This window comes from Papio anubis, chromosome 1 (assembly GCF_008728515.1).
Source record: "Papio anubis isolate 15944 chromosome 1, Panubis1.0, whole genome shotgun sequence".
NCBI classification, from domain to species: Eukaryota; Metazoa; Chordata; class Mammalia; order Primates; family Cercopithecidae; genus Papio; species Papio anubis.
The window spans coordinates 132,188,972-132,214,071 of record NC_044976.1 but is presented as its reverse complement, the minus strand read 5'-3'; the positions used below and the strand labels follow the sequence as shown (position 1 = coordinate 132,214,071).

The window sequence follows — 25,100 nt, the reverse complement described above, 5'->3', positions numbered from 1 at the left end:
AATTTTTTTAGCTTTGAAAATTGTTATAATTTGTTTAAAAAGGGTCAATTTGGAAGGGACGGTCAAAAAATAGAAAGGTTATAGAAATCAATCAAATTCCCTAGTTCAGAAACCAAGAAATTCCAGTTTTACAGAGACAGAAGTGAATGATTAGGTTCCAATATGCCTGAAAAAATCTAGGGATTGTAGTGGATGGAAAATGAGGCTGTAAAATAATATTGTCTTAAAAAGTACAATAGTGGAATACAAACATCCCATATAAAATGTGAAAGTTAGTAAAAAAGATAACTTGCATTGTCATTCCAATTGACCATTTATTAGCACGTTTTGATTTTGTGCAACTTACTTAACTTCTTCAAGCCTCTGTTTCTTCATCTATATAACAGGAGTAATAACCCTATATTTTAGCGTTGCAAAGCACTCAGCACAATGCTTGGCATAGGGTAAACAACCAAAAAAAAAATGTTAGTTCCTATAGCAATTACTATTTTCTATTATAGACTTAAATTAGAGTTTAGTTCCACTTTCAAAAAATAAAGTATTCATTTCAGGTTACTCCACAACTGGAGACCTTTAGAAAATTTAGCAGAATGTTCAGAAAACCAAAATTTAACCAGAGTTAAGAATAAGGTTTGCTCAAGATAAGGTTTGCTCAACAAAGTGAAAAGACAAACCCACTGAATGAGTAAAAATATTTGCAAGTCATATATCTCATAAGTGACTTGTACCTAGAAGATACAATTTTTATAATTCAATAAAAGATAAATTATCCAATAAAAATGGGCAAATGTTTTGAACAGACAGTTCTCCAAAGAAGATATATAAGTGGCCAGTAACACATAAAAAGATGCTCAGCATTACTTGGGTGGGGAAAGGGGTGAATGAGGAGTAGTGAACCCAATGCTAATGGGCATGGGTTTCTTTTGGGGTGATATGTTCTAAAATTGTACTAAAAACCACTGAGTTATAGATTTTAAATGGGTGAAATGTATGGTATATGAATTATAACTCAATAAAGCTGTTCCAGAAAAAAGAAGTATAAAAAAGGATAAGGCTTGCAAGGTTTAAGTGTATATTATTTAGTCTGAAAAAGACAGTAGAAGGCAATTCGATACTGATATTTAATATATAAAAACATGCAGTCATAGGGATGTTAGCTAGTTTTTCTCTATTTCCTCAAATACTTAAGTAACAATATCAGATTATGTTAACTATAAGAATTTTTTAACAGTAGTGTTTATCAGTAAAGGACCATAGTTTAGAGGTAAGTTGTTTAATAATTTTTCTCCTTAAAAACAGAACAAACATTAGAATTTCTTGGAACCGGCCAGGTACTGTGGCTCACGCCTGTAATCCGAACACTTTGAGAGGCTGAGGTGAGTGGATCACTTGAGGTCAGGAGTTTGAGACCAGCCTGGCCAACATGGTGAAACTCCCATCTGTACTAATACAAAAATTAGCCAGGCATGGTGGCGTGCACCTGTAATCCCAGCTATTCAGGAGGGATTGAACCTGGGAGGCGAAGGTTGCAGTGAGAAATTCTAGGAACCTGTTATTGGAGCCTACATTATAGGAATATGTTTTAGATGGGGCAGTTTGTATAATAAATTCCTTCAGGTCATTCCAGAAATAAATTCTCTTGTGTTATGTCTTGTAGTCTAAGATGGTCCTATTAAAATAAATATGGTGTAATTTTTATTTTTCTGACCTGGTTTACATATGGCCATTCTTGAAGGCATGGAGATAAAATTCTCATCTCCAAATGGCTACTTCAATCTCTATCTCTGCATAAAGTTATTTCTTCAGTTTACTTTAAATGTACAATTTGCTACCATTTTCCATCACTGAATCAAAACAGTAACTGACCATTGGATACAGAATGTCTCAAAAATTTTCTTTATAATAAATGTGAAGAATCTTGCGTTTCATATTGAGATAAAGCTATTTTTGAAAGAAACATAAGATTCTAATTCATTATGACAAATGCAATTTAATGCTCAAATGTTAAAATACGCTGTAGCTTAAAATCTAAAACATAGCTCATTGAAACTAGAAAACTAAAATGGCTCTCATAAAGATAGAAGCCAAAAATAATGATGACAAATTCAATGAGTATTTCCCCTGCTGCAACTTGACTGCTTAAACTGTACTGTGTGGGAAAATAAAATTGTTTTTAAAAACCCAAAACAACTAAACTAAGTGGGAGGTGGAGATTTAATTCTTTTGGGTTTATGAAAATGTACTGTCATCAAAAAATAAGCTCATAATTTATTTGCCTTCTAAAACATACAATCAACTTGAGTAAAAATATTAGTTGTCACTGGCCTATCATGTACAAAGTATAGAATTTTAGAGCCAAGAGGGAACTTTAAAGATCACCTACCTCAACCTTCTCATTTTATAGACGAGGATACTAACTGAACTCCTTGCTTACAGGTCACACATCTGGTTAAGGGCTGCGCAGGGTAAGAACAAAAGGCTTTGACTCCAAATGTAGGTTGCTTTCCCAAACATCATACTGACCCTTTATAGAGAGAGAGGATGTTGCCTGTACCTGGACAGACAAAATGGGTCTCAAGTAGAGGCTACATTCTTTAGGACTTTATAACTTCTGAGAATATAAGCTATCACCTAGCCTTTCACTAACTGTGGGTTTGTACACTGGTTTAGGAACACATTGTTTTTTCATCTTTTTGTGATATTAAGGCCAAACTCACCATATTTCTTTTTTGGTTGTTGTTTCCTGGTTCTCATCTCCTGTGTTGAATCTTCTCTGATTATTCAAAATGCTGCTGATACAAGTTTTGGGCCACTTAGTGCTTGACTGCATACCTAGGTTTACAGAAGCTCCAATCTTGTGAGAGAGAGCTGACCTCCCACTAGTTAAGTGTTTAAAGTACCAGATAATTTATTTCCCAGACTTCCTTGTAACTAGGGTACGGGCATATGGCCTAGGCTCTGCCGTACAGACGCACCAGCTCCAGAATGCAAAGAAGACTCTTCTGGAAAGAAGGGTGGCCCTAGAAGGAGTGGCATCTAGTTGCAAGGGCCAGCCATGGTTTTGGTTCTGGAAATACAGTTCAAGATCAGCGATATCACTGATGCAAGCTATGGTCTATGTCCAGCTCTGTGGTGTAATTTAGGACTTTGTTTTTGTTTACCATACCACCAAGTTAGATTCATTGGCCCTCCTAGAAATTCTACTTAAGTTACCAAGAGTTAGTTTCTGTCATCTGAAACTAAGAAAACTGATTGATACACAGCACCTATAAAGTAGCTAACAAATGTTCTTCCATATTGTAGTTTATCTGGGGCAGGAACTTTTATATAGTTTTCATATTTGTACCTCTTGGTTCATAAGGCAATGCCTAGCACCCATCAGGTTCTTAATAATTGTGGAATTGCACTGACTGTTTTCAAAGGTGTATGTGTATGCCTAACTATATGCCAAATGAGGCTCTCTGGAGTAAAAGGGAGAACAGAATGGCACATTGCTAGAATGTATGAGAGCAGCAAAACTAACCAAACACAGAATAGGGGGTGGGAGATTTCTCATGTTTACAGCCCACTTTGTCTAAATGGATCTTAGTAGCTATCTTAGTTTGAGTTCAAGCCAGTTTTCCTGGGAAAACACATGGCCACATCTATAGAAATGTAGACAGTAAATTCATTAGTGAGAACACAGACTGTTTATTTTTACTATTAAATGGTATGTTTTGTTTTGAAAGTAGAACTGGTCTGTTGGTCTAGGACAGGCTAGTTTAAGAAAGTGACTGACATTTACCTACTAAAAAATGCTTTTTTTTTTTTTAAAGGCTTCTGTATATTTAAATGCCATGGAAAAAGTAAGCAAACTTTGCAATAGACGGTTGCTAAATTTGGATGGAATGAATTTATTTTAAAGTGCTTTAATTAGGTAAACTTAAGATGACTAGAAAGCTATAGCTTACCATCTCCTAATTTATTTCTCCATATTTTAACATACCAGTGGGGGGAAAAAAAGTCTTTCTGGTTTATCATGGAAACTCCAGGATCGACATCTTTTTGCTGCCATCAAGCCAAATTATGTGCTCAATATTAAATATTTATGTAATAGATGACCAGAACACAAAACAGTAGCCATTAGTCTGAAATTATGGTAACATAAACTCATATTTAGTTCTGCTGTCTTGACTTAGTCATACGCTGTTGCTTGAGGGAAAGGCTGAAGACACTATTAAAAGTTAGCACTTGCTTTTCAGAAAAATGACCTCAAAGGACCATGCAGAAAGTTCAGTTGTGGTTCTCTTAATTTCTCAGTCATCTCAGCTGTAAAATGGGGAAAATGTTTATCTCACAGAGGCTTTATGAGGACCAAATGCAATTATATCTGTTAAAGAACCCAGTAATAGACTTAACATAAATGGTGGGTACTCAAAAAAGGGAAGCTGAACCTGAATGTACAACTTAAAACTATTTAGTAATATAGGCAATGAACATTTAAAAAGCATTTTGTTTTTCAAAAAGGAAAAAAAACTCCAAAATACTTTAAACCTTGTAAATACTTAATTTTACTTATTTCTACTCTTACCATTCCAACAGTATAGTTCAGACATTTTTTACCATTAGTAGTAATAGTATTCCTATTACTATCTCATAATTTACCCCATAATTCTTTCTTCATTGGACACTGAATATTATCTATTTTAAATGGGAAAATTAATATAAAGATCTCACTGTCAATTAGGGTGGTCCTTGCTTTAAAAGTGGCATTGCTCATTATTTTCTTCTGTATTTATTAATGTGTTATAATTTAGCTCAAAGTCACACAGTAATCAGTGACAGGATGAGCTGATCTTCCAAGAGAAGACAGAAATGTCTTCTAACACATTTATGTCTTGCCTTTCCCCATATCAAATACTAAGTCATTCTGCTTTCAAATAGAAAAATGATTTAAGTCCTCAGAGAATGTTCTTGGCCTAGTGTGGTGGCTCACGTTTGTAATCCCAGCACTTTAAGAGGCTGAGGCAGGAGGATTGCTTGAGCCCAGGAGTTTGAGACCAGCCTGGGCAACACAGTGAGACCCTGTCTCTATAAATGTTTTTTATATTATATTTAAAAAAGAATATTCTTGGTATTGTAAACAAATTACATTTTATATTTAAATAAAATGCTTGCCTACAGATCTAAAGGTCTGAGATCTGGTCTCAGCTCTGTCAGTAGCTGGGTTGGATCAGTCATTCACCTCCCTCGACCTGTTTTCTTAGCTGTTTCATGAGGCTGTTGTGTTAAACTCCCCTAAGTTTTCTCCTGGGTCTAAGATTCTCTATGATCTATGTATGCCCTGCTTTCCAGTAAAATTATTAACTCTCTGAAGGCATGTATTACATTTTAGTCTTCTTTTGAAACCTGTACATTACTTGGCATAGTGCTATGGGGCTGAATACAAAGCTGAACAGCAATCACATTATACTAAAAAAAACAAACATGTAACCAAATTATCATAATTTATAGTATAAAACTAAGCAATGACTGCAAAGTAACCATTACTTGACATTTATAATGGTGGTCCTAACTCTCTTACCTTTCAGTCAAGCAAATGACTTTATTTACCTGCTCTATGTAATAGGATAGTTTCTATGTGGAGTGTTCTGTCCTCTTATCTCTATAAGCCATCAAAATATTAGGGACTTGTAGACTTACTCTTTACATTCTGTGACAAGCAGCATGGAAGGCAGCCTCTAGGATGCCCCCAAATGATCCCCACTTCCTGGTATTCATACCCTTGTACATCCCACTCCTACAATGTACCAGGGTTGGTCTAAGTAACCAACAGCATGCAGCAGAAGTGATGGTATGATACTTCCAAGATTAAGTTTAAAAGTCAGTGGCTTCCATCTTGGGAGTGCTCTTACTCACTTGCTTTCTCACTCTTATGGAGCAGTTGCTTTGGGGAAGCCATGTGGTGAGCAGCCCCAGAAAGAGGCCACCTGCTGCATGAGTGAACATGGAGGCACATCCCTGAGACCCAGTCAAGTCTTCAGCCCCAGCCAACAAGTTGACTCCAACCTCAAGAGAGATCTGGAAGCAGAATCACCCTGCTAAGCTGTCCCTAGATTCCTGACCCTCAGAAACTGTCTGAGATAATGTTTGTTTTCCTTCAATTGCTAGGTTTTGGAGTAACTTGTTACACACAATAGATAATATACATAAAGAATCCTTTTTTAAATATGAAGTACCCATCATCTATTGCCTAGATGATAACTTTCTAACTGTTGTCCCTACAAAAGCATCATCCCCTGCAATCTATCTTTTATGTTGCTGCTAGGGAAATCTTTTGAAATGTAACTCTGTTTATGCCTCTTCCCTGCTCAAAATATTTTAATAGTTCCCCATTGCTCAGAGGCTTAGGTCAAACTCTGTATCATGTCCTACAAGGCCATGATGAACTGGCTTCTGCTTGCCTCTACAGCTTCATCTGTACCTTGATCCATGTGCACTTTAGTCCAACTTTAATTCCCCAAATGGACTAAGTACTTTTCTTTCTCTGATATTCCTACTTATACTGTTCCCTATGCTCAGAATGCCTCATTCACTTGGCCAGTATTGAAGATTCAGTTCAAATTTCACTGTGTGTTCATTTAATTAATTACATTTTTTCTTGGATACAATGGATAGTTCCTGGCTTATATAGATACTTCATATATTCAATTCAGCAAACATTTTTGAGCAGCTACCATATATTAAGCACTTACTCTTCTCAGGCAGTAGGAATTACAAAGAATATTGAATAAACAAGGTCCTAACCTTAAGGAGCCTCCAACTTAGCAGGGAAGTTAGATGATAACTACTGATTACAAGTAAGATGAATGTTACAAAAATAAGAGAGTTCAGAGTATTCTGGGTACAAAAAGTGGGGAAGGGATCCTAACCTATTCCATGGACTCAGGGAAGCCTTCTCTGAATGTTTATTGAGTAAGGGACTTAATGAAAAACTGTATCTATTCAGGATAAAAACACAGTCCTAAACTTCAGGTCAAAAATCCAAATCAGCAAATAAAATAAAAAGGCTTGGTAGTAACATACATGAAAAAGCTAAAGACTATATTTGACAGAAGGTGCAATGTATAATGTAACTAGAAAAAAACACCTTGGTTTCACCGATAGAAATACACTATATAGAATTAGGAGATACTCCACTATGCTCAGCATTCATCGGTCCTCTTTAAGAGATGTGGAAAAACCAGAGTCCATTCAGAAGAGAATCACCAGAATCGAGGCACCATGAACCCAGGTCATAAGAATAGCTTCCAAAAACTGGAAGATCTTGAGATGTGAAGACTCAGAGGGTATATGGTATACACACAACTGAAGGTTTGTCACGTGGAAGAAATACTATATTTATATATAATCCTGTGGACTTAAGAGACAGAAAAGGAACAATTTACAAATTGCCAGAGCTATTTAAAGCAGGCAGTCTCTATAAATGGAGGTAGTTATATCTAAACTGGTTGGCCACGGAGCAACATGTTGCAGAAAGGAATCCAATCCCTGGAAGGCAGTTACCATGGATAACTTTGTACTAAAGCCTTTTTAACCATGATATTTTATGGCATGAATACAGGAATATTAATGCATCTTTCTTTGTCCTAATCCATACCGTAATGATGCCAAGTAGATCACATTTCCCACAAGGTTCTGTCCTATATAATAGTTACAGCAAAAAAAAGAGATAGGTCCTAGGTATCTTCAAAGAAACTGCTTATATGGCCTTCCTAGCAATTCCTTTCCTAGCAATAAACTATTGTGCAGTTTACATTTGTCTCATTATTTAATCTAAATATTATATTTAAGACAGGCATTTGTTTCTGTAAAATTAATAATACATATACAGGCAAATATCTCTATGAATACTTGGTTGAGTTCAAAGGCACTCAAGATCCCCAAAGCAAGAACGCTTTCTCAACACAGGAACATACAACTAACAATCTGCATTTATATTTTCAATGTCAACATTCTAGATTCTTTTAAAAATATGGATTTCTTGGAACTCTCTTTTATTTGCAAAAGCTCAAGAGAAGGAATATTTCCCAATGTGAATGAAAACTACCATGTCATGGCATGTACATCTGTGAAATGACACTGGCCATCCTCAGCTTGCAGATGTCTTAAATAACAAAGAAAGTATCATGTAAGTGCTGACACACCTATATAACACTTCACAGAAAGTTATGATCCCCAGTGTTTCCAGTTGGTGTAACTGCAAAAGAGAGAACGCAGAGAAGTTGAACCTGTGCTTACTAAGCAATTCTTCTAAAACATAGAAACTTGCGATTATGTGAAGTGGCTCATCTTCTGACAAAGCGCAAGGTTCTTGATTTCCCCGCACAAAGATAAATCCATTATGAGGAGTTTAGTATTAAAAAATAAAAAAACACACAGACTTTGGAGAGTTAGTGGGAGGCTCAAACGAACTCTGTTGGCTTAAATAGATGCTGATCTCTAGTTTTTATTTGTTAAAAGCTAAACCATCTGTTTGAGTAGAAACAGATTTTTGCCACAAGGCAGAAAGAGTGAATGTGATCTCACTGAAAGCTAACAAGATTCTGAAGGTCACTTAGGTACAGGGGGCTCAGCAACTGGTTCCTTTGGGTCAAGGAAGTAACTATTCTAGAGAGTTCAATGCAAGCTGATTGAATCTAAACCTCTGGGGTCTTGTGAAGGTTCCTATAAACTAAATAATTAATTAGTAAATCAAATCAAATAAAGACAAACTATTCATGGAAAAATTACCCATGCAACTGCCAATAAATCATCAACACAATAAGCATTATTAGCAAAGTAATAACATTCCAAGTACATAAAGGCAGCTCTATCATTAACCTTATTTTTTCCACTTAAGAAATCTATTTCTACCTCACAGTAGAGAGTTGAGAAGAGGCTCTGCTAAGTGGGAGAAAATCTAATGGTTTGGGAAGAGTTAAAAATGGATACACTAATGACTTCAAGAAATAAGAGGGAAGTAAGGCCAACCAGAGGAAATGAGGGAGGCAAGATATAGCTATAGAACAGCTATTTTATGTGAATCATAAAAAAGCAAAAATTTCCCAACACCAAGTATATATTAAAAATTAAGTATCAGAGCATTTATTTAGGCATGGGATGAAGAGAAGACACACAGATAAATAAAAAAAATACAACACCTTCAAGGTAATTATCTTTGAGTGGTGTGAGATAAAGCCATAAATGAGAGGTGGTTACATTAAGGATGTTTAGTGGAGGAAAGACTATTTATTCTAGGACCTACAGAAGTATTCTAGTGGTCCAGAGAAGTAAAGCAAAAGTTTTGCGGAGGTGGTAGGATTTCAGCTGGATCTTGAAGGATGGGTAGGAGATAGCCTGGAGAGAAGAGGGTAGGCAATACAAGATATGGACACCACATGTGCAAAAACAGTCAGAGTGATCTCTTTACACGTACATCAGATCAAGTCGCTTCACACCTCAAACTCCTTAGCACCTTCCCACTATATTGATAAATCACAACTCTTCACCGCGGCCTACAATTCCCTGTCTGATGTGGCCCCTATTTACCTTGCTGACCTGATCTCGTATCATTCCCACCTGTTGCTACTGGATCCTACTCTAGCCTTACTGGTCTTCTGACAAATCCTAAAACTAACACATTCTTTCCGGCCTCAGGGCTTCTGCTCTCTTGTTGCTCCCTCTGCTTGGAGTCTTCTGCCCCTTGGCTCTTCACAGTTGATTCTTCTCATCCTTCAGATCTTGGTTTAACTGTTATCCTCTCACTATCCAATCAAAAAGGTCTTCTCTACCCCTGACTCCCACCATCATATTTCATCAAGGGACCATATTTATTTCTTTCTCCCAAATTGTCATAATCTGCAATTGTTTTGTTTGGATTGTTAATTTTTTTTTGTTTCCTTCCATCTCTTCCACTTAGAGGCTACAGAAAAGTACAAATCATGGGTACCTTATTCAATGTTGGTACCTCCAGCTTTCGGCATAAAGGAGAATCAGTGAATGAGTATTTTTAAATGAACTAATGAATATAGATTCAAGGAACTGTTAGTAGAACAGTTTGGTTAGAATTGAGTTGAAAAGGTAATGTGGGGACAGACTGTCCTGGGCCTTTGATGCCAGGCTAAAGCATTTGGATTTCATCTGCTAGGCACTGAAAATCTACTGCTGGCTCTTGAGAAGGATAATGATATAACAAAAGCAGTATGTAAGGATGACTCATCTTGGCAGCAGTATGCAGGGTGAATTGTAGGAATTAAGAAGGAAAAATAATAAATTAGTGTGACCAGTTAAAATACTACTGCAACAATATAGACAAGAGGAACAATCTCAGTAATCCCAATCATGCCCAAGGCAAAACAAAGCAAAAAAAAAAAAAAAAAAAAAAAAAAACCAGGGAAAACAAGCAAAGAAAGAGGGCTCATCTTTCTTTTCTCTGCAGATCCCCACTCTATATTTCTTGCTGCCCCATGCCTATCTCCATAAGCTTTGTATCTTATAAAAGCATCAAGGTGGTGAATGAGAAGAAGTCTAAGGCAATACAACAGACGGAAAGGGACACTAACTTGCAAGGGGGCTGGTAGTATCTAACAAAATGGAAAGAAAAGGAAATTCAGCAGTCAGGAATTACTTGGTGGTATTCTGTTAGAAGAGATACACAAAAATATCCACCAATGCCATCTCTAATTCAAGATGTGCAAATCTCACACTGTGCCTCCCATTTTATCCATTTCTTTGAATGGCAGTACTAGTCTCTCAGTGTTCTGGTCTCAAAATCATGGAATCAGCTTTTCCTTCTCTCTCCTTTGTAAATCATCAGCTGCCAAATGCTATAGATTTTTCCTTTGGAATTTCTTTGGAAATTTTTCCTTTCTTCCCATTCCAAGCTTTGAATCACCTCATCTTGAGATTGTTTCAAAGTATCGATCCTAGCTCGTCTCCTCTCATTTTTTTCTACATACAATTCTCAGCCAGATTAATAATCTCTTAATAGAGTCTTCACTATGTTATTCTTATGTTTGATAGTTTAAAATTACTTCCTTAATTCATTAATGACCTAAATCATCTGGCTGCATCCCATGCAATAAATAAATATTTATTTCTCTTTTTAACATGAATCCTCTCTGTACTGTCTCTTCCCAGACACTTTGCTCAATTCCAGTTTAGCACATGATGGAATGCTGCATCAAGCCGCTGCTGCTTGGCCTTAGCCACTCTTAAGTTGTTGACTCAACACAGCAACTGGCTCATCACTGTGATTCTTTTCTGTGGACTTCTCAATATACTAAAACAAACAAACAAAAAACAACCGATGGCCAGGCACGATGTAATCCCAGCACCTTGGGAGGCCGAGGGCGGACCTCTTAAGGCCAGGAGTTCAAGAGCAGCCTGGCCAACATGGGAAACCCAGTCTCTCCTAAAAATACAAAACTTAGCTGGGCATGCTGATGGGTGCCTACAGTCCCAGCTACTCAGGAGACTCACTTGAACCCAGGAGGCAGAGGTTGCAGTGAGCCAAGATCACACCACTGCACTCCAACCTGGGTGACAGATTGAGACTCTGAAAAAGGAAAGGAAAGGGAAAGGGAAAGGGAAAGGAAAAAGGAAAGGAAAGGGAAGGGAGGGAAAGGAAAGGGAAGGGAAATGGAAAGGGTAAGGGAAAGGGAAAGGAAAGGGAAGGAAAAGGAAAGGGAAAGAGTAAGGGAAAGGGTAAGGGAAAGGGAAGCGGAAGGGGAAGGGGAAGCGGAAGGGGAAGGGAAGGAAAGGGAAAGGAAAGGGAAAGGAAAGGGAAGCGGAAGGGGAAGGGAAGGAAAGGGAAAGGGAAGGAAAGGGAAAGGGAAAGGAAAAAGAAATGAAACGAAACCAGCTTATTTAAGCCAAATCTTAGGTTTGTGCAACTTACAGCTAGATGCCTTACACAAATACCTTACACTCTCTTTATCCTTTTATTCTAAATATCCTTGATAGCCCAGTTCAATTTTTATCTCCCAAGGTACCAACTGATGCTAGTGGTCAATATTCTAGTATGTATCACGTTCTTCTAATTTTTGATTCTATACCATAGACATTGGGAATTTATATTACTTGGTACCTAACAGATCTCTTAAAAATTAATCAGCATATTGTTTCTGGTTTAGAATTGATCTAAATCATCGTTGTTGGTCCAGGCCTAACTGGTATCTTAGCATCAGTGTGGGGAAGTGAGCTAAAAAGGGATCTAAGGAATTCAGTCAAATTCCACCAAATTCTAAAGATAATTTGATTCATACTCTGCCTCTGTAGGTGATTGCCTTCTCTGTAGAAAACTGCCGAATCAGTTCAGGCCTCAGGTCTCTACAAAGGTAGTACCTATTGAAGTTAGTAGAGTAAATGTGAACTCTCATCTTTTACTTGCCAGTTGCACATAATTAGTGGATCTGTATATACATTTTGAGAGAAAAAAATTATTTTTTCAGGTGAATAGTGTGATGTTTCTCCTTTCCTCAGTAGAAATTCTTAGTATGGGAATTTTACTACTAGTTTTAGTAATGAGCCAAAAGTCAGAGAACTAAAGCTGGGCGCAGTGGCACATGCCTACAGTCCCAGCTACTTAGAGGGCTGAGGTGGGAGGATCACTTGAGTCCAGGAGCTCCGGTTTAGCCTGGGGAATATGACAAGATCCTGTCTCTTAAAAAAAAAGAAAAGAAAAAAAAGGCCGGGTGCAGCGGCCCATGCCTGTAATCCCAGCACTTTGGGAGGCTGAGGCAGGCGGATCACGAGGTCAGGAGATCGAGACCATCCTGGCTAACACGGTGAAACCCCATCTCTACTAAAAATATAAAAAATTAGCCAGGCGTGGTGACGGGTGCCTGTAGTCCCAGCTTCTTGGGATGCTGAGGCAGGAGAATGGCGTGAACCTGGGAGGCAGAGGTTTCAGTGAGCTGAGACCGCGCCACTGTACTCCAGCCTGGGCAACAGAGTGAGACTCTGTCTCAAAAAATAAAAAAAATAAAAAAAATAAGACAGAGAGAGAAACAGAACTATGATTATGTATTTTTTTAAAATTAAAACATAGTTTTAAGAGAACACTCAACTGTCTGGATGCAATTATATGAAATTGAAATGAAATGAATTACAATGAAAATGCAAGGTAGATAATACTTTTTTTTTTTTTAATAGACAACCTGCAGGCCTTTAAGGAGAAATAAATTGAGAAGAGTAAAAGGAAAAACTCTCAACCTGCTTAGGCAACCAGGCTGCTTGAGCAGAATTAATAGGACAGTTTCCAAATATATTTGCCTTGGGATAGCCGTGTCCAGAAAACTGTGATCATCAAAAGCAGTTATATGAACATTCTTTTATTTTTAAAACCATCACATTTATTTGGTTGGTTTGCATCCTGCCCTTCTGCTACGACCTCTCCAACTAAAAATGTGTGGCGTGTGCTGGCACTAGCATTTGCCACCATTGTTATTCAGCTGTTCTAGATTTTCTTCATATGTATGGAAATTACTTTGAGATTAAATACAATTACAGTTTAGCCTGGTAGTCATTTGTTCATCTACGTGGGCCCTTAATTCAAGTAATGGGTATAAACAGTTATTTTTATTACACATGTACCACAAGAACAGGTACAAGGCACACAGAAGGGAACGGAAACAGTAAAAACAAATCAAGGAACATGTTGGTCAAATTACGAAACATATCTGCTGATGGCTTGTTCATAGAATTCATTCCCTTTTGAAAGACATCTACACAATTTATCTACCATTAAAAAAACAAATATATCTATCACTAAAAAAATCAAACCAAAAAACCCCTCTTCTATGCTCTATCTTGTTCAATTACTTATCACGAGTGCAGAAAGGAAATGAGTAGTTTTACTACAACATAAGTAGAAATAATTTAAAAGCAGGAAATGTTAGCTTACAGTAACTACTAGTAGAACTTCCAAAATCCTTTAAAAAAAAAATCAGTAGCTTTTAATCCATCATCCACTGTTCCACCAACCATGCAATCATTTTTTAAAAATGCCTTTTCAAAAGCATACCTAGCATTGTATTTTTATTTCAATAATCTCCTGTGTGACAACTTCCTCAGACAAAGAAAGACTTTTTCTTGCAGCTTCACTAACCTGTTTTCAACTGTCTTATGAAACAAAGGAATTTAAATAATAAACAGAATGCAAAGTAAAAAACAACAAATTACAAAAATAAAACTGATATGGAGAACACAGATGATGTGACTGGTGATTTCTAAATGGCATTAATTTCACACCCATATCCTACTCTCTTTAGCGATTTCTGAAACTTTTTTCCATGGCTCAAAACCACAAAGTATAATCATAATACATTACAGTTTAAGAACAGACATTGACCTGGAAACGTACTTTACCGTGCTCAAATTGGAAAATCAAATTCATCTTACAAATATCCCCATCCAGCGTATTACATAAACCAGTTGCTCAATAAAATCTGAATTTCTGTCTTCACTTTCTGTCCTTTCCCACCCTCTCCAAAATTTTACAAGCTCCACTTGAGTCAGTGAGAGGGATCATCCACAACTCATTTTTGTTTCCAAGTTATATGTAACTTTTACACTCAGAAATGACAGAAAATGTATTTTATTCAACTTTCTCAAACCCTTATATGCTCAGAATGAACAACTCTCTTATTAGGGATATCCTCACAATGTCTCTGCTCTTTCAATAAATAGGTATTCAAACTTTTTGTGCCTATATAACTTAAACTCTTCAGATTATACATTATATAATTATAATATAATTTGTCAAATCCATAAGTTTAATAAGCCAAAGAAATTTATCTCTGGGTCTTGAAGAATCCTATAGAATTATAGTTTCCTATAGGACAACTTTTTGCACAGTTTTATTTATAGAACGATTGCTGAAAAGGCGGCTAATAATTTCAGTTCACTCTGAACTCCAAATCTCAATGTGGTAGAAAGGTAGCCTAGGATATGTTTTAATTACGCTTGCAAAGATTAGACTAATCTGTGCTTGCCAACTATTATTAATCACATAAAATATTATTAAACTAGTAAAATATTTTCAAGTGGTCACAAAGTAATCACCAAATAACATTTACCTTACTTAAATTCTTTTATTCAACAAACATACCTATCAAATTCAAATGACTTTATTATGTTATACTGTTCCCAATGAATCTGTACAACCTTATAGTGTAGGAATGAAGTGGTATAAAACCTATTTTAAATTTTAGAGTCCCAAATATTTTCAATCCTTGCACATCTGTCTTTAATATTGAATTAACAATTTAATTAATTGGAAGATATTTTATACAATGTATGTAAATCTTGGCTCTGCTATATAGTGGTTGTGTAAATGGTATGAATTACTTTCTTGAGGCATTATCTACAAAAAAATAAAGAGAATAAAAGTTGAGTATCCCTAATCCAAAAATCTGAAATGCAAATTCCTCCAAAATCTAAAACCTTTTGAGTGTTGACCTGATGATGCAAGTGGAAAATCCACACCTGACACCTTTATTTTCTGATGGTTCAATGTATATTAACTTTGTTTCATGAGCAAAATTGTTAAAAATTGTGTATAAAGGCTGGACGCGGTGGCTCACACCTGTAATGCCAGCATTTTGGGAGGCCAAGGCGGGCGGATCACAAGGTCTGGAGATCTAAACCATCCTGGCTAACATGGTGAAATCCCGTCTCTACTAAAAATACAAAAATTAGCTGGACATGGTGGCGGGCACCTCTAGTCCCAGCTACTCGGGAGGCTGAGGCAGGAGAATGGCGTGAACTTGGGAGGCGGAGCTTGTAGTGAGCCAAGATCGTGCCACTGCACTCCAACCTGGGCAACACAGCAAGACTCTGTCTCAAAAAAATAAAAATAAAAATAAAAACAAAAACAATATCCCTGATGAACATCAATGCAAAAATCCTCCATAAAATACTGGCAAACCGACTCCAGCAGCACATCCAAAAGCTTATTCACCATGATCAAGTGGGCTTCATCCCTGGGATGCATGGCTGGTTCAACATATGCAAATCAATAAACATAATCCAGCATATAAGCAGAACCAAAGACAAAAACCACATGATTATCTCAAAAGCTGCAGAAAAGGCCTTTGACAAAATTCAACACCCCTTCATGCTAAAAGCTCTCAATAAATTAGGTACTGATGGGACATATTTCAAAATAATAAGAGCTATTTATGACAAACCCACAGCCAATATCATACTGAATGGGCAAAAACTGGAAGCATTCCCCTTAAAAACTGGCACAAGACAGGGATGCCCTCTCTCACCACTCCTATTCAACATACTGTTGAAAGTTCTGGCCAGGGCAATCCGGCAAGAGAAAGAAATAAAGGGTATTCAATTAGGAAAAGAGGAAGTCAAATTGTCCCTGTTTGCAGATGACATGATCATATATTTAGAAAACTCCATTGTCTCAGCCCAAAATCTCCTTGAGCTGATAAGCAACTTCAGCAAATTCTCAGGACACAAAATCAATGTGCAAAAATCACAAGCATTCCTATACACCAATAACAGACAGAGAGCCAAATCATGAGTGAACTCCCATTCACAATTGCTTCAAAGAAAATAAAATACCTAGGAATCCAACTTACAAGGGATGTGAAGGACCTCTTCAAGAAGAACTATAAACCACTGCTCAACGAAATAAAAGAGGACACAAACAAATGGAAGAACATTCCATGCCCATGGATAGGAAAAATCAATATTGTGAAAATGGCCATACTGCCCAAGGTAATTTATAGATTCAATGCCATCCCCATCAACTACCAATGACTTTCTTCACAGAATTAGAAAAAACTACTTTAAAGTTCATATGGAACCAAAAAAGAGCCTGCATTGCCAAGTCAACCCTAAGCCAAAAGAACAAAGCTGGAGGCATCACACTACCTGACTTCAAACTACTACAAGGCTACAGTAACCAAAACAGCATGGTACTGGTGCCAAAACAGAGATAGTGACCAATGCAACAGAACAGAGTCCTCAGAAATGATACCACATATCTATATCCAACTGATCTTTGACAAACCTGACAAAAACAAGAAATGGGGAAAGGATTCCCTATTTAATAAATGGTGCTGGGAAAGCTGGCTAGCCCTACGTAGAAAGCTGAAACTGGATCCCTTCCTTACACCTTATACAAAAATTAATTCAAGGTGGATTAGAGACTTAAATGTTAGACCTAAAACCATAAAAACCCTAAAAGAAAACCTAGGCAATACCACTCAGGACACAGGCATGGGCAAGGACTTCATGTGTAAAACACCAAAAGCAATGGCAACAAAAGCCAAAATTGACAAATGGGATCTAATTAAACTAAAGAGCTTCTGCACAGCAAAAGAAACTACCATCAGAGTGAACAGGCAACCTACAGAACGGGAGAAATTTTTTACAATCTACCCATCTGACAAAGGGATAATATCCAGAATCTACAAAGAACTTAAATAAATTTACAAGAAAAAATCAACTCCATCAAAAAGTGGGCATAGGATATGAACAGACACTTCTCAAAAGAAGACATTTACGCAGCCAACAGACACATGACAAAATGCTCATCATCACTCGCCATCAGAGAAATGCAAATCAAAACCACAATGAGAGACCATCTCACACCAGTTAGAATGGCGATCATTAAAAAGTCAGGAAACAACAGGTGCTGGAGAGGATGTGGAGAAACAGGAACACTTTTACACTGTTGGGACTGTAAACTAGTTCAACCATTGTGGAAGATAGTGTGGCAATTCCTCAAGGATCTAGAACTAGAAATACCATTTGACCCAGCCATCCCATTACTGGGTATATACCCAAAGGATTATAAATTGTGCTGCTATAAAATCACATGCACATATATGTTTATTGCAGCACTATTCACAATAGCAAAGACTTGGAACCAACCCAAATGTCCATCAATGACAGACTGCATTAAAAAAATGTGGCACATATATACGATGGAATACTATGCAGCCATAAAAAAGGATGAGTTCATGTCCTTTGCAGGGACATGGATGCAGCTGGAAACCATCATTCTCAGCAAACTATTGCAAGAACAGAAAAGCAAACACCGCATGTTCTCACTCATAGGCGGGAATTGAACAATGAGAACACTTGGACACAGGAAGGGGAATATCACACACTGGGGCTTGTCGTGGGATGGGAGGAGGGGAAGGGATAGCATTAGGAGATATACCTAATGTAAATGATGAGTTAATGGGTACAGCACACCAACATGGTACATGCATACATATGTAACAAACCTGCACGTTGTGCACATATACCCTAGAACTTAAAGTATAATAATAAAAAAAAGAAAAAAAAATAAGAATTGGGTGGACTAAAAAAAAGAGGGAATAGTTAGCTGTGTAAAATACTAACAGTATTTTACCTACAACCATCTGATCTTTGACAAACCTGACAAAAACAAGAAATGGGGAAAGGATTCCCTATATAAATACTAATGGTATTTTACGCAGCTAACTATTAGCTATGTAAGAGGTCAAGTAAGATGACAACAGAGACATGACCTTTGACTTGGCGAGATATTTGTCATTGACTTCCCTTTGCAAGAGCATTTCAGTGGAGTGGAAGGGCAATGGCATTTTATGGAGTGAAATGGCAAAAGCTTGGTAAGGGTGAAAAGAAGACAAAATCGGAGGTAAGGAAGTAGAAGCAGTGAGTGTGAGTGAGTCTTTTGATAGTTCTGCTCTAAAGGGTAACAGAGAAATACAATGTGAAGTCAAAGAAGTCTCCCTATACCAGAGGTAACAGTAATATTAAGACATTTTGGGCTGCGTGCAGTGGCTCATGTCTGTAATCCTAGCACCTTGGGAGGCTGAGGCAGGAGGATCACTTGACTCTAGGAGTTCAAGACCAGCCTGGGCAACACAGGGAGACTCTGTCTCTACAAATAATTTAAAAATTAGCTGGGAGTGGAATGTGCTTGTGTTCAGGAGCTACTCGGGAGGCTGAGGTGGGACAATTGCTTGAGTCCAGGAGGTGGAGGCTGGAGTGAGCCATGGGTCATGCTGCTGTACCTCAGCCTGGGAAACAGAGGGAGTCCCTCCCTTGAGGAAAAAAAAAAAGGACATTTGTATGCTGATGGGAATGACCCAGTAGAGAAGAAGGAACTGTATAAAAGAGGAATGGTATAAATGCAGAGTAAAGTCTTTGAGTATTGTGAGAGGTGCTAGGAGTCAGGGTCCAAAAGGAAGAAATTACCTTAGAAGTTGGCGATGATGTTTTAAGGACAATGGCAATGATGATTATTGCAGTAAAACAGCAGCTAACCCTAAAATAGGCACTATTTAAAGCTTTTTTATTCATTTCACATCAACTCTTAGAAGAAGGTATTACTAATATCTTATTTTACAGATGAGGAAGCTGAGGTACAGAAAAGTTAATTAACTTGCCCAATGATACATATCTAGCAAGTAGCAAAGCAGGGATTTAGAACCCAATGGAAGAGACTTTTCTTTCAGTGCAACAAGAGGGAAGGCAGAGTTTGTGGGTGTAGATGCAGCTGGGCCGGTGGTAGTGGAAACATGACGTAGCTCTTGCATGATGACATCTGTTTTCTCAGTGTAGTATTTGGTGAGTTCATCAGCTGATGGGGTGGGGAGAGAGGATGTTGGAGTTTCGACAACAGGAGGTGAGAAATTCTTTTTTTCAGAGAGGGAAAGTGAATTTACTAGCAATGACTGGCAATATTAAATATCCTTTTGAAATTAATGGTCATAAATTTGAAGTGAATCTACTTGTTCTCACTGAACGATACTTTCTAGCAATTTTCAGCTGCTTGAGACCAGGCATAGAGAGGAGAGCCGGGTTTACCTAGAGAGCAGTTTTTCCAAGAAAGTGGAACCTAAGAAGAAAGGAGCCAGGAAGTAAGGGGTGTTCACAAGAGAGTGGTGACAGTACAGGACCATGGAATTTAAGCTGGGTAAGGAGGAATGTATGGCCATTAAGGATGTGATGGGCACAGAAAAGAAGTGGCAGGGTCAAAGGACTTTAGACTTGTGAGGTAAGAGAGTAGTTGGAGTGTGAGTTTTAAAGTAAGAGAGTAAGTAACAGTCAAGAGTGGGATGCCTGAAAAGGAGATTTCAAAGGGAGTGCTGCTATTGACGATGATAAGGTCTAGATTATGACCATGTGGATGGGAGGCTGAGGTGGCGCAGAATAAAAGATGACTGGATCCAAAAAGGCTAGAGTACTAATGACTCCTCTATGCGGATGCTGAAGTTAGACAGCAGGATGACAGAGGCAGTGGAAGAGTCGTCAGTGGAGTAGATGACAGCAACAAATAAGGGTAAGAGGAGTAAAGTGTGATGTGACAGATTTGCAAGATGTTAAGGGGACTGAAGGAGAAAGAAGGAGAAATAATTTGAAAGTTGTAGTGGGAAGCAAGGATACCATCGACCCTGCTGCAGACTTTGAGGTACATGAGGAAGGGGAAAAAATCAGGCTCTAATTTAAGAAGTAAAGAGACTGTTCAGAGAAAAGGCTGAGGATGTAGCAAAGTACTTGAAACATGGTATATATTCAATCAATATTTCCTGAATTTGAATCTTAATTTTTTAATAGGAGCTTATCCTAAAAAGGGAAGTTTTTTTTAAAAAAGACTATTTACAAGGAGTCTGAAACAGATTAAAAAGACAATGTTCCTCAAATGACTAGATTTTCCAAATCCATGAAAGGCTCCTCTTCAAAAATCAGTCACCTTGCCAAGATAAACATAGTCAAACAGCATCTTGTTGGTTTTGGCTTAATATAAATAGATAGCTCACTGTTATAAAATAAGACCAGGAATTCTCTTGCATAAGAACCCAATATCAGAAGAACAAAATTCAGTGAATTCTGCCTTGATAAAACTCAGAAAACAGCCTTTCTGAGCATAAGCTGACCCTTTAGTCTATTATAGTTTAGGCAGAGAAACTTAGGTACCTACAGGTTGAGAATAAGTGAGACTTCCTAAATACATTCTTTGGAATGTAATAAAATGCATTTTGGAATATATTCTTCTTCAGGTAGTAATACAATTATTCCATGAGTAACTTGAGAGGTATGTCTTTATTGAAGAAAGAGATGTTCTTCTCAATGTTATCATTTTTCTTAAACTTGTTCTGAATGTCTTTGTAGGGCTAAGTAAATATTGTAATTTTTTATGCTTTAACAAAAAACCCATTTATGTTTATGTCTATAAAGTTACTTCCTAAGCATTTCTAATAAGCTGTCTATATACAGCTCATGAAATTCTATAGTCCTCTATGGTCTTAAAATGTACGATGAATATTACTTTTCCCCTAAAGACTAAATTTTATTGAAACTTATCTGGAATCTCCCCAAAATTCTAGTGTTTTGTTTTATAATTGTATTTGAAGGTTTAATTATTATTTATCAATCAAAATGGGAACTGGTTCAACTGCAGGTTAGCTCAAAGGGCTTTTCGTTTTCGTCTTCTTCATATACTATGAGGTTTTTGCTACCAGACAGAAAACGTACTAGTACCTCCATTATGTGAGATACACGAACTTGAAAAAGATGGCCAACTCTCTGATTTTTAATATGATGTGTCAGAGAAAGCAATGAGTCAATAACACACACTGTGCTCATTTATAATCCATAGCTGGTAATGGGAGTGAGTTATTTCTCTTCTCCATGAAGAATCAAGCTGGAAGTAATATCTGCTTCACTAGATTTCTTAGTACCTCACATATTACTTATGTGACTTTCTCTTTGGAGTACAGTGATTTTTGGGCTTGTCTTTTTTTCCTTCTAAACTATAAGCTGGTACACTATGCCTTAACATCTGTGCATTATATTATTATTTGTATTTTGCTTAATGTCCAGTGCTAGTAATAGAACAAAATACAACAGTAATACTATCAATATCAAACTCGTCAGTATTATCAACTAAACATAAATAAGCCAGGCTTCTGTGGCAAGGTCTAGGATGATATCAACATTTAGGTAACACAGGAAACTGCTTTGAGTTCCAAAAATCTGATTTACAAATTCACTGTCAGAACACAGCAGTGGCTTCTTACACTACATTTATGACTAGAAAGGTCCCAGATGCAAGTCTGTAGAGGAGTCAAGATGCTAGCTTTTCCAATTCTGTAAGTAAAAGAGAGATACTTTTTCTTTTAGGGATGTAGTAATTTTTAAAAAAAGAATAATGGATTTTAAAAATAATATTTTTGTGAAAACAGTGGAGAAATGTTTCAGAAATAATGTATGGATATATACTCATTTAACTGAACATTTTAAATGTCTTTGAACTAATGAAGAGAATCTTGGTTAAACAAAGAAATCTCATGTTGTTCATAAACCAGAATTTCAACTTACCATTTATGTTTATTGCTGGTAACACAATTGACATTTTTGGTCTTGTGGTCTTGTTATGGGTGGTAGCTGGTAACAGCAGGTGATCCTAAAATTAACAAAGAACAATCTGTTATATATAACAACTGGCTTAGTCCTAGAACAGGTCAAATTCAGGGTTTCCAAGAGGCCAATATTTCATTGAGATGATGAAAAATTATAGTTTTTATTTGAAGTTGGCTTAGACATAATTACACACCATCTTAGAATCATTCATTCATTAATGTAATACACATTTACAGAGTGTCTACCATTGTCAGGCACTATGCAGTGATCTTGGAAAACTCTTAGGTTTCTATAACACATATGCTGTAGCATACTATAAAGAATACTGATCAAGCAGTCAAGACAAGGGATTTTAATTCTAATTCTGCCACTAAATAGCTGTATCATCTGGACAAGACTATCTATCCTTTCTGTGTTTCAGTTTCCAGTCCTGCAAAATGATGGGGGCTAGACTAGATAATGTCACAAGATACTGAAAGTATCTATCCACTAAACAACATTTTCAAACTTTTTTTTTAAAGGCAATAAACTGTTTTTCCCATCAAAATTCTTATCCCGGGAATTTTCTACTTGTAGAAGGAAGGAACTATCAACATGTAGAAGAAAGATTCTGACTGAAGCAGGGCCAAGCCCTAGAGCCTTGCCTGCTTAGCCTCCTCTTCTCCCTTTGAAGTGACCAGAGCATTTGACATTTATTTGCAAGTGACAGGTGCATGCTAAAGAAGATGTACAGTTTTTGCCCTTAAAAAGCATAGTGGCTGGGTGCGGTGGCTCACCCCTGTAATCCCAGCACTTTGGGAGGCCAAGGCGGGCAGAACAAAGAGTTAAAAAATTACAAATACATGCCTAGCACAATTGTATAGTCCTACATTGTGTAGGGCATCTGAGGTTTCTAATTTCCAGCACACAAGTACTAAAAGTAAGAATGAGCCAAGAGAAGTTTGGCTTCAGAAAAGGCAGAGTATAAGTGTTTCGAAAATGTATATACATCTGTAGGCATTCTAAGGCTGATTATAGATGGCTTATGACTTTGATATTAACTACTGTTTTCTTTTTTTTTTTTTTTTTTTTTGAGGCGGAGTCTCGCTCTGTCGCCCAGGCTGGAGTGCAGTGGCGCGATCTCGGCTCACTGCAAGCTCCGCCTCCCGGGTTTACGCCATTCTCCTGCCTCAGCCTCCCGAGTAGCTGGGACTACAGGCGCCGCCACCACGCCCGGCTAATTTATTAACTACTGTTTTCAATAACTCCTCTTCTTTCTAGTAAAAACATATGAACTGTCACAGAAAAAAGAAAAAAAAGCATATTAGCATTTCCATTTAAGGGAGCATGGTTAAACTGGAGATAAAACTCAACCTAAGTTTGACCCATTTTGCTTTCTTTTCTTGTTCCTGTGTTCACTGTTTCACCATTCATGCAACAAACTTACTATATGAAATAACTTATCAAAAGTAGGATCTGATACAGCTGAGAGCAATAAAAATTCAACAGAACTTCAAAGTTCAAAGTTGATATGATTATGAAGTGCGATTATCAGCAAAATTAAGAAAAAAATCTAAAAAGTGAAAAACAAATTGAAATTGATATACATGAAGAGAACTGTGTAGAAAACATTTCCAGTAACTGCCTGTATTTTGTGTAATTCAAGGCAACGTTTCCAAGAGAACATGTTTTTAAAAATCGGGGAGGAGAGAGAAGATGAGTAAAGTTCTGTTAGAATTCCAGCATTGCAGCAAGGGAATTTTTTGTTTTGTTTTTTTTTAAGTGCATTGTTAGACACAAAGATCACACATTTCTGGGTAAGATAACATTATAACCAAGAAAAAACAGAATTTGCTGATCTTCAAGCCATGAAAGTTATACATAGCTTAATTCCTATCATTAAAATACTGCTTCAGGGTCTCTAAATTGAATGTGAAAACAAACCAAAAAACTTGCAAGCCCCAAATTAAGGCTATTGTAAAAATAAACACACTTAGATTCCACTGGTCATGGGTTAAGGTCGGGCTCAGACTTAATTCTGAGTTTCCTGCTAAGATATAGATGCCATACTAATTGTTGTTTTTAAACACGATCTTCTGAACACAATGTCTCCTACTTTCTCTTTTCACTAACTTTTTAACAAACTAGTTACTTTTGCAGCAGAAAGCTAAAAACCATGTATGATTTAAGAAAAAGAAGAATCACATCTTGCATGCATACAAATAATTAAAGTCAACCTGCCTTGTCTCTAATTATTAAAGGTTTGCAAACTGGAGTAACAGTTTTAAGTACTTGTTTACCAAGAGGCCCAAAAATTAGACTGCAGGGAACCAAAGCTGGTATACTACCAACTCTAACAGTACGTATCTTGTAATAAAAATAAGTGTCTATATATCATATATCACATATATTTTATCTATCTTATCTATGTATCTGGGACAATGTAGTTACTTCATTGAATATTTACCTCCACTTCCTCAAAATAAATGTTTCTTGAACCTCACAACAATGAATCCTGAATCATTAGTTTCTCTGTGTTCATCTTACTCTTTTTTAGATCATTAATACTGTGAGCCACATTTTCAGAAACAAAGGAGCTGTAATCACTCAATAAATATTTACTGGCTTCTTACTGTTCATTTAAAAAAATTACTCAGCACAGTACCCTGTCATGTATTCAGCATTGTGCCACAGAGGATATTTTCTTTTAA

General features: G+C 37.0%; 1 protein-coding gene across 4 annotated transcripts in view; it reads right to left on the bottom strand.

Annotated features, from left to right (window-relative positions):
* Positions 1 to 25,100, bottom strand: part of ATF6 (activating transcription factor 6) — a 200,166-nt gene that overhangs the window by 31,500 nt on the left and 143,566 nt on the right. For all 4 annotated transcript variants that reach the window (XM_003892980.4, XM_009185668.4, XM_021926202.2 and 1 more), the window contains one exon: positions 22,369 to 22,453. In XM_003892980.4, coding sequence (XP_003893029.1) covers positions 22,369 to 22,453 — 85 coding nt within the window. The remainder of the gene's footprint in view (positions 1 to 22,368; positions 22,454 to 25,100) is intronic.